Source organism: Sinocyclocheilus grahami, unplaced genomic scaffold (assembly GCF_001515645.1).
Source record: "Sinocyclocheilus grahami isolate Dianchi unplaced genomic scaffold, SAMN03320097.WGS_v1.1 scaffold674.1, whole genome shotgun sequence".
Classification (NCBI taxonomy): Eukaryota; Metazoa; Chordata; class Actinopteri; order Cypriniformes; family Cyprinidae; genus Sinocyclocheilus; species Sinocyclocheilus grahami.
In genome coordinates, this window is record NW_015505853.1 from 433,663 (window position 1) to 444,938 (window position 11,276).

The 11,276-nt window shown below is 35.0% G+C and overlaps 1 protein-coding gene across 2 annotated transcripts in view; it reads left to right on the top strand.

Annotated features, from left to right (window-relative positions):
- The window catches only part of LOC107559107 (dispatched homolog 1 (Drosophila)), a 50,268-nt gene that overhangs the window by 26,524 nt on the left and 12,468 nt on the right, over positions 1 to 11,276 (top strand). For both annotated transcript variants that reach the window (XM_016242831.1, XM_016242830.1), the window contains exon 2: positions 698 to 1,172. In XM_016242831.1, coding sequence (XP_016098317.1) covers positions 730 to 1,172 — 443 coding nt within the window. In that variant the 5' untranslated portion in view covers positions 698 to 729. The remainder of the gene's footprint in view (positions 1 to 697; positions 1,173 to 11,276) is intronic.

An 11,276-nucleotide genomic window follows, 5' to 3' on the forward strand; every position in this document is an offset into this window, starting at 1 on the left:
TTTTGTCTCTCATAGTTGAGGTATACCTATGATGAAAATTACAGGCCTCTCTCATCTTTTTAAGTGGGAGAACTTGCACAATTGGTGGCTGACTAAATACTTTTTTGCCCCACTGTATATACACGCACGCGCGTAGTCAACATTTGAAGTGGATCAAAAAAGTTCATCAAAGTTGTCCTAAAACCAAAACAATACCCGTTCTTGACTTTTTTGATCCGCTTCAAATGTTGACTACTGTATATAAGGGGTTGAACGGCTTAAACAATAACTTAATTTTATTTTATTTCAGCTAGTTGCCGTGTCACATTTTGCTTTCATTTGGTTTAACTGGATGTACTAAAATAACTAAACCTCAAACTGAAATAAAAATTTATATAAAAAATATATATATATATATATATTTATTTAAAAAAATCATATTTAAAAAAAGAAAAGAAAATGGCAAAAGCACAACAAAATTACTAAAACTTCAACTTAACTTAAAATTAAAACAAAAACAGAAATAGACATTCAAAATGTTAATAAAAACTATAATAGTATCTTAATATTACCAAAATAACACTGGTTTCCACGCACATTCAATCACTTCAGCTTCATCTCAAGAGTTAGTTTGTTGTCGGTACCTTTAACATTTATCGTAAACCGCTTAATTGGGATGTCTGTGCATGAGTGACCGTGACTGTGTGTTTATTTGCAGATTAAGTCCTGATCAGCGAGTGGTGAAGGATCATGGCCCTGAGTGAGGCCTTCATCACCAGCAATGGTGGATCCTCAACAGGCACTGGTTACCCTGCCGCCGACACCATTGAAGAGCCGGAGGACGAGCAGGGAGTGTCGGCGTCCACGCAGCCCAACGAACAGACTCAGAAGGGTGCGCTCAAAGCCAATGGAACCGTGTGTCCGTCTTCGCCAGGCTCCGCCTCCTCGTCCTCGTCACATGTCGCAGACTCTCAGAGGCTAGCCGTGCTGCTGCCGAATGCTCTGCCGGCGCCCTGCTGCGTTTACTGCTCGCCCCGGCAGCCCGTCTGCTGCAGCGGGAACCAGCAGGACTGCGCCGTCTTCCAGAGCGCCGTGTCGTCCGCAGCGCTTCACATGGGCTCGTGCTGCGTTCAGGGCGTGCGCTGTTTCTGCATGCAGCATCTCCAGAACCAGCCCAACATGGCCACACTGAGGTGAGCACCAGTTTAGCACTGCGTTACATAAAAACTAGATTATTCTATGCATGAAGTATTGTTTGCTGGTGTTCATGTTCTCAGACAATTATTTGTTTCTATGGCAACACACATAACAAATGATGAAACATTTACTCGAATAGTTACAAGTTTTACGAATTCAAAATTTTCTAGTGTTTTCAAAAAGTCTCTTCTGCTCATCAAGGCTGTATTTATTTGATCAAAAATATGCTAAAAATAGTGAAAACTTATTACAATTTAATACAGCTGTTTTCTATTGTAATATATGTTAAAATGTAATTTATTTCTGTGATGCGCAACTGTATTTTCAGCATCATTCCTCCAGTCTTCAGTGTCACATGATCTTCAGAAATCAGTATAATATGCTGATCTGCTGCTCGAGAAACATTTCTGATTATTATCAATGTTGAAAACAGTTGTGCTGCCCAATATTTTTGTGGAAACGGTGATACTTTTTATTTTTCAGGATTCTTTAATGAATAGAAAGTTCAGAAGAACAGCATTTATTTGAAATAGAAATCTTTTGTAACATTATAAATGTCTTTACTGTTATTTTTCATCAATTGAATGCATTCTTGTTGAATAAAAGTATTAATTTCTTTAAAAACAATTAAAAGAAAATTAGAAATATTACCTTGCCAACTAACTAAACTAAAATAAGCACTAAAATAACTAAAACTGAAATACAATTAAATCAAAGCTGAATAGAAAAGTTATATTATAAATATAATAATAATGACAAAAGCACATTTAATTTTCATACTTGTGTAATGCAGTGTAGTTATTGTTAACTAAAACTATTAAAAATTGTTTTTGAGAATTGAAATAAAGCTGAAAATGTAAAATGAGAAATGTTGACTTGTCAACTATCTAAAATAAGTAGTACTAAACAAGTACTAAAATAAGTAAAACAAATAAATTAGGCCTAAAGCTAAATAGAAAAATTTAAAACATTACATTTGATGAATAAAAAGTTCAAAAGAACAGCATTTATTTGAAATAGGAGTCTTTTGTAACATTATAAATGTCTTTATAATCAATTTAATGCATCTTTGCTCAATAAAATGATTCATTTCTTAGTATAAAACCCAAACGTTTCAGCAGGAGTGGGATTTAGGACAAACAGTGATGTGCTTATTCACAGCTGTGTCGGTCTGGACTTTTATTGATGAGGCAGATGAGCTCTGTAAATCAACATCTTTACTCAGACAGGAGCATATCAAGCGTCTGTTTGATCTGTTTCTGCTGGATTCAGGTGATGATTAACTCACAATCACCTCCGTGATTCTCCATCAGCCTGATCTGAAATACGCTCATCGTCTCTGGTATCGTGAAGCTGGGCAGCACTGCTGCTTTCTTCTTTCAGCAGCCCATCGTGCTGTCATGATGTTTGACTTTTCTTCACCGTCATCTGGAAGCACATGAGAAAGATCAGTGGAGGTTTGCGGCATCACTTATCCTCAGGATGGAAACTGATTCGGAGTTGTGCCATGCAGTCATAAGTTGGAGCAGTACTAGTGATAGACACATTTATATCATACAGACCAATTAATAATCATTATTTGACCTTTTTGTAGGGGTGTGGATATTTGGTAGACAGCGAATCAAATTGATTTCATTCATGATTCATAGGCTTCAGAAATTACTATTTCAAATTCAGAACAATTTGATCTGGTTCACAATGAGGTTCAATTTAATTTCAATGAATTCGATTGTGCATTTTTTTTAAAGTGCATTTATAGGATTATGTAATGTGTCTTAGGCACAAAAAAAAGGCAAATTACTTATTGCACACATTAAATATGAACATACAGGCTATGTATGGAATGTAACCGAGTGTGATATGCCGATAAAATATTTTAGAAAGCATTCCACATTTCATTTTTTAAGTTATTTATTTTTTTATTTATATTTCCACAGGTTTTAATATTTAATATTTCCCATAATTTTTTTAGGTTTTCCATAACCCTGTCAGTAAATTAATCCTATATTACTCTATATAATATTATTTAAACTTTTGATGATGATTATAACTATTATGTAATTTATTATTATATAATATTATTTTATTTGTCATTTTATTTATAGCACTTTTGGTAAATCATGTTTTTTAAAGTTTTTATTTTTTATAAATTAATTGTATACAGTTTTATTTCATTTTATTTGAAGGTCTCAAATGCGAATAAAAAGAAAAAAAATCAGCAATTAATGTTTCAGTATTTTAAAATATTGAAAGATAAAATCAAATTGCTATTCATTCGATTTTTAGCTTTTTAAATCAATTATTGACCAAAACAAACTATTATGATTCAAACATCCATGTCTCAAGATGCTGCATATGCATCGGCAGGTTTTGTAATCTATGCATTGAGAAAACAAATTAATTGTTACACCCCTATTATTTTAAGATCTGTATTATCAATATCTCTTGCTTTTATAATATGCTTGCCGATATGTTGAGCCTTCTAATAATCTAATAAATCTCAAGTAGTTTGTCTTTTTCTTACCTAAAGACACATTAGGAGAAGCGTTAACATAATCCTATGAATGCATTTAAAAATACAGAATGGAATCATTAATCGAAATTGAATCTCATTGTGAATCAGAATCATGAATCAATTCACATAAAGATTCACATCCCTACAAAAGGTATTGCTTAAAACTCTCCTACTACTGACTGCATGACGCAACTATAAAACTGTTTTCAGAGAGCTAATGCTCAGAGTGCCTGCAGATTTTCTAGGAAATGATGCAGCTGAGACGGACGGCAGCCGATCTTCCACCTGAGGAATGATGAATGGCTTTTGTTGACTGAAAAAGAGGAAGCTGACATGTAGCTATCTGGGATCACGTCACAAGTTGAACCCGACACGCTTCATTTTACCTGACAAGAACTTTTCTTCTGCATTTCCTACCCTCTCCTAACCAGGTGCAGCACGCTAAAGCGACAATCGAGTGGGATTTCGGATGTGCAAATTGTTGGTCACTTTAGCTTCTGTGCCCCTCAGCTGTTAATTAAACATTAAATGCATTCTGATTCTGAAGTGATTCACTTTCACTTAGGACGGGAACAATGCTTAATGGTGAAAACTTGTCTTGTCGTGCCTGTGTAAGTCAACAGATGCTTCAGTCGTATAGTTTATTTCCTTTTCAGGAAGATGTTTGATCAACGTCAAACAGAAACTTTGATAAATTTGTCCCGGTGTTTAAAGAATCACAAGAAGCTTCCAGTTCTTTGTTGCAGGACAGGCCTGGAAGATATTCACGAAACGTACAGAGCTTTGTGTGTGTGTGTGCGCGTGTGTGCGCGTGTGTGAGTGTGTGAGTGTGTGAGTGTGTGTGAGTGTGTGTGTGTGTGTGTGACAGCTGCAAGCCCCGACCAGCCAACTAGCCTGAAGATGATCTTTGTGTTCTCAATTTCAGGGTGTCATTTTGAGAAGCCTTTACGCGTTATCAGGAACAACAACTGTTTAGCTCGTGTCTCTCAATCTCCTCAGCTTGAATTCTCTCACTGACATCTCCATTTTACTCTAAGCATTCAATAAAAGCAGATGCTCAACAAGAATTTCACTAAACAGATACAAAGAACTATATTTGATGTTGTTATAAATGTTATATAGCTACTAAATAATGCCCAAAGTAGCTAAGTTTATATATACTATTATTAACTATTTATTTAACCAAATAAATAGCTAAATAAACACAGCTGAATAAATATTTAGCCATTTTATTTAGCCATATTTTTAGTGCATTAAATGATGGTGCAAATAGTTTTATTTATAAATGTATTATTATTTATAATATATAATATAGCTGTAACAAAATAATAAAATCTATAATAAATGTATATAATATTGGTTCATTATATTTAGATATATATTTTTACTGCTACTTTTATTGCTTGGCATTTTTAAACTTGGAAAAACTTCATTTTTGAACTTTTCTGAGTGATCGGAAAAAAGAGTCATTAACAAATAAATAATAATAAACTTAGTATATATATATATACACTGTATATACAAAAACATAATACATAATATTTTTATTTTATAATATTTATATTTTTATATATTTTTGAACATTTTTGAGTGATCAGGCAAAAGAGTCATTAACTTATAAAATAATAATAGTAACAACATTATAGAAATAATTAATATATTTTTTATAATTATTCATTTATATAATATTTTTATTTTTTTATTATAATTTTTTTATTACTATTATTGCTTGCCATTGCAATACTTGGAAAAACTTGCATGAAGATTTTTGACTGCTAGGACAAAAGAGTAATTCAAATTTTGAATCGATTCTTTGAACTGGCCAGATTGAACTGATTCACAGAAATGAGTCAAATTCTAAAACCAGTTTAAATCAGACGCTATTAAAACATCTGTCTTAATTCTCTCATACTCACAAGTTACAAGACAATGATGGATTTTTTAAAGTACATTTTTTTCTTATTGAAAGTGTTGCAAAATCATCATGGTCCAACCCAAGGCTACACATTTCCTTTTGGTGTTTTTGGAAGTTGACATTCGCTTAAATGCGTAATAAATGCTGTCATTTGTTTTGTGAATGTGTCACAGCCCTGGAAAGATTGATACACAAACACTACAAGCGTTTCGTCCCTGACCGCCTCGCTTCAGCTCCAAACAGAAACATGCAGCCGAGCAGAACCGCTTGCTTTCCAAACCCCCTCGGTGCTCGTGATCTACCATACCACCAGTCCACTTACTACTTTTGGCAGCTCAATTGCATTTTAGCACTGGCCAAAGGATGTTTTTTTAACTAAATGGTGCCATGAGCTATTTTATTCAGTGCATGCATAAGTCAAAGTTTTGCATCTGCTTTTGGAGGCAGTCGCAAGCTATTAAAACTAGTTTTAAGAGCTCCTGTCAGGTTCTGTACAATGTTAACTCTTTCCCCGCCATTGACGAGTTATCTCATCTTTTAAAAGAAAATGCTTTCCCGCCAAAAACTAGTTTTTACGGCTTTTCGTGTTTCGCGCTATTACGCATCTTCTGAACGAGTACAAAACCTCCTGAACAAAAACACACGTGAACAGGACGGAGAAACTAGCGATCTCTTATGTAAACAGATGCATATGAAAAATAATGCGATCATCAGCAATAGACAGCATATAAATGAAAACTGCATAATGTTGCAGAGTAAAATGTTGATCCAGGAAGTGGTATATGTCTGTGCAAGCTTTGGAGGTGTTGATGGAAGCGATTTACTGGATTTATGCTTTGATAATCGTACTGAATATTATCCAGATGTAGTTTTTGATATAAATGTGATTTTCTCACCTTTTTGCTCAAAATTATTCATTTTTATGAAACCTACCTATATTCAAGTATTGATTAAAAGAAGAATGCTTTAAGCTAGAATAAAATGGTTTAAAAGTAGAGGCTCTGATCTGATATGAGAATATACTGGAGGCCATCAAATTTGAGTGAAAATCATCAAAATCGCTGGCGGTGGCAGGCAACTTTTTTTTTTTTTTAAATGCTGGCGGGGAAAGAGTTAAAGAGATAGTTCACCCAAAAATGAAAAATTTATGTTAATTGTATCACCCTCAAGCCATCCAAGATTTAGGTGACTTTTTTCTTTTGTAGAACAGTAAAGAAGATTTATAGCTGAATCTGTGCTCATTTGTGAGTCATAAAATGCAAGTCAATGGCTACCGTCACTTTGAGAGTCAAAAAAAGCACATACAAGCAGCATAACATTAATCCCCGCGACTCCTGCCGATATATTGAGGTCTTATGAAGCAAAACGTTCAGTCTGTGCAAGAAACTAAACATTATTTACAACATTATTACCTGTAATCCAGAGCCTAAGTTCACGAACGAATCATTCTTTTGAACCAATTCTTTTTGGTGAACTATTGAACCAGTTCACCAGATCGGACTGAATCACCTGAAGCACCAACTCACTTTCAGACGCCTGACAGTCACTTCGACCCAAAATGGGCCAAAATAGCAGCGTATCTGATTCAATGATGAATGAACTGATTCAGTGCTCCAGTTCCTCCAACAGTCACTGAACTGAGGAAACCGTTTGACTCTGACCAAAGACCGATGAGCCGCTGATATACGCATGTGTGAACCGAACTCTTGAATGAAGGGCCATAATGAACATTTTCATGCTTTCTCATTGTTTATGTAAAAAGGTGAGCTTTATATGCTTTAGACATGTTAAACATCCACGTTTCAAATCATTACTAATTATATAATTGCATATGAATCGAACTGTCTGAAAGAACCAGTTAGTGTAAAAGAATCAGATTTCGCCGTTTGCCTGAAGCTCTGGATTACAGGTAATAATGTTGTAAATAATGTTCAGTTTCTTGCGCAGACTGATCGTTTCGCTTCATAATACACAGGTATTCATTTTGTTTCTTGATATGCTTTTTTTGACTCTCAAAGTGACCATTGACTTGCATTTTATGAATCACCAAGGACCATGTTTTCAGCTAAAAATCTTCTTTAATGTTCTACTGAAGAAGAAAAAATAGGCTAATCTTGGATGCCCTGAGGGTGGGTAAATTAACAGCAAATTTTCATTTTTGGGTGAACTATCCCTTTAAGAGTTTTATAGACTTTGAGATCTTTGAATGTCGTTTTGCATGTAATGCGAGGTCAGACGTGCATGAATAAGAGGTTTGCTGTTGATGCATCCCGAGGATCTCTGTCTATATCCTGGTCCCGGGTGCGTGAGGAACCCGTAGAGCCGGTGAAGATGCCCAGAGAAGATCAAAGCCCACCTGATCCCATAAACCATGATCAAAGACGCCGAGCAAGCAGGACCCAGTCATAACCTTAAATTAGGCCAACGTCTAGCTTGCTTATTCACGTTTGCTAAACAGATTGAAGCCTGTAGAAGGGTGAGGGAACAGCTGGAATGTATTAAGTCTTGTTTTTGATGCTAGCGCTACAGGTGCACTTATTATTATCCCCCTCAAAGAGAGGATCCTTGCAACAATTGAACTTGAAGGTTTTTACTCTGCTTCTAATAAATCGTGGCTTTATTCAAAAATGTTTCTTCAGGAACTGTCACAGGTGTCTAATATTTGAATATACATGTATATGACATTTACAGAATAATTAGTGGTGTTTGAAGCAATAGTATATACTACTGTAAGTTTTCAATGTAAGATAAAAAATTAAGAAAATATACTATTACTAGTACTACTACTAATAATTCATAATATATAACTTTTTATTAGTATTATTTTATTACTACTAAATGAGTATTAAACAACATAAGAAATAATACAATTGTAGTTTTTCACTGTAAAATATAACAATGTATTATTAGTATAATGTATTCGTTTTATGACTACTAAATATAAATATTAAACAACATAAGAAATATTACTTAATATTTTGCTGTAAAATACAAAATCTTTTAAAGAAAAATATCATTTATTATTACCATTTATTATTATTATGGTGGTTGTTCTATTACTACTACTAAATACAAATATAAACAACAAGAAATTTAAATATTGTAATATTTCACTGTAAAATAAAATAAAAATCTTTAAGCAAAAATCCCAAAATTTTACAGTACAACAGTACTTTTATTTTGGCGGAAGACCGCAGGGAGCTCTTAAAACTTCTCTTTTGTTGACAACAGATTTCTGAGCGCTTCTCATTACAAGTTTAGGAGATGGTTGGCACATATTGCATTTTCAAATGCATGTTATAAGTGATCCAAACTCAAATGTATTCGTTTTATGACTACTAAATATAAATATTAAACAACATAAGAAATATTACTTAATATTTTGCTGTAAAATACAAAATCTTTTAAAGAAAAATATCATTTATTATTACCATTTATTATTATTATGGTGGTTGTTCTATTACTACTACTAAATACAAATATAAACAACAAGAAATTTAAATATTGTAATATTTCACTGTAAAATAAAATAAAAATCTTTAAGCAAAAATCCCAAAATTTTACAGTACAACAGTACTTTTATTTTGGCGGAAGACCACAGGGAGCTCTTAAAACTTCTCTTTTGTTAACAACAGATTTCTGAGCGCTTCTCATTACAAGTTTAGGAGATGGTTGGCACATATTGCATTTTCAAATGCATGTTATAAGTGATCCAAACTCCGAGCAGATGAGTTTGTGTTGAACAACAAGATGCTACAAACACCTAAACATGAGCTGCTCGCGTGTAAATGAACACAGTGCCGCGCTTCACTCTCAAACACAGCGCATGCATTTCTCTAATTCAATCGCAGCCTTTCCTGTCTAACTATATCATGATTTTGGGATTTCTTTCAATCAAACGCTGCAGCTCTAAGCTCCAGTAAGGAATTTTCCATAGAAGTCCATATATCTGTCTTGGCATCTCTCAAAGACTCGGCTCTTACCTGTCTCTGCTAATTTCTTGCCTTCTCCTTTCATTTCCTCTCTTCCTGGTTGTGTTTTCCAGTCTCATTCACACTCAAAACCTTCTTTCAACCTCCACCTCTCGAACCACACACCCTCCTCTGAAGGTAGAGCTTGTGACGTTGTTTTCTTTCAGCGTTGTGTTGCTGAGACTCATGGGAAATACTGTCTGGGGTCATGAAATTATCGCTTAGGTCTTGTGGCCTAAAAAAGATCCTGAATTTAGTGAAGGAATCATCAAGTCCAATTCTCAATCAAGCTTTGGTTAAAGTGATATTTCGCAGGATTGCAAAGACCCCAGTGTTTGCGGAAGCTGCATCTGGATGTTGTACGCAAACAAAGAGCTCTGCCTGCGGTGTGCTGCTTGCTAAATGAGTTTGGCCCATGTCTAGACATGCTTGATATCAAAGCCAAGCCTCAGTTGCTATTCACACACTCTTGAGTTGAATGAAATGATTCTTGAGACTTCAATGGTAATGTGCCAGTGATTTCTGCTGGTAATTTGACTCGTGCACATAAATTGACTAGTGGAATGAACACCCAAAATACACTATTAAATGCTTATTGTATTGTTTATGAATGAGTTAACAAATCTTTAGCCATCCACTAGAGGGCAATCTGACAATCAGCAGAGGACAATCAGCAGAGTTGGCTCGAGTATCAGTCACGCTCAGTGTTGCCTAGTCTGCGGTTTTCCCGCGGAATTGGGCTACTTTAACACTTGCCGCGTTTTGTAGTTTTGGGCTAGGTTTGAGTAGTAATTAGGTGGGTTTTGTTGTGAAAACCTGGCAACCCTGGTCACGTTTATTGACAGTGTAAGATGATTTACGATTAGCTGTGTCGGAAATCCAACCACTGATTAGCATGTTGTTATCTCAGAAACAGGCTCAGCCATCACATTTAATCAGATAAACTGGTTATATATTTATGTTTCCGTATAATTACGCACGCTATACCAGGGGCGGTTCTAAACCCTTTTTAGGTGGGTTTCACCCCCCCCATCTTGTCACCTTAGCCCCCCAAAACTATCTTAAAGATCAGCCAGTGCTGCTTCCTTGAGAAAGTTTTTCATTCTCACGTGTTTTAAGTCTTGTCAGTTTAAACATTAAAGTAATTTTAAGCCATTTAAGCCCAAGACATCTCAATGCGGTACTCACGCACTGTGATCGAGCGTTTCTATGCGCACCGCGCACACACCTGAAGTGCACAAACAGATAGCCTTCTCAGACAGCAGGTGAATACCAATGGCTGTCTTGACAAGTATCCTTGTAAGCACAGTCGGTTGTTTTAAGTGAATGTAAACAGTGAAGAAAATATCAAATGTACGTCAGTATAACGTTATAATATATATATATAATGTTAATCAAAAAGAGCAAAAGAAAAATTTTCGCTGCTTTAATAGCTTTAATGGATATTTGTTTTTATGTCATTGTTTATAAAGTAATTCGGTGTGACTACAGTAATACCGGGGGGGTGTTGGATGTTGGGGGGGCGCGAGTGAAATTAGACAAACTTGTCCTAAAAGGTTGAAACCCCTGCTCTAGAGTGCAATATATCTTTAAATGCCGTTTTCTCAAAATCTGGTTTTATTTCTCCACTTCAGCAGCACGTACATTCACCAAACTATACAGTTTTATTCCTATCTATATTCTGTAGATTTTTACTGAG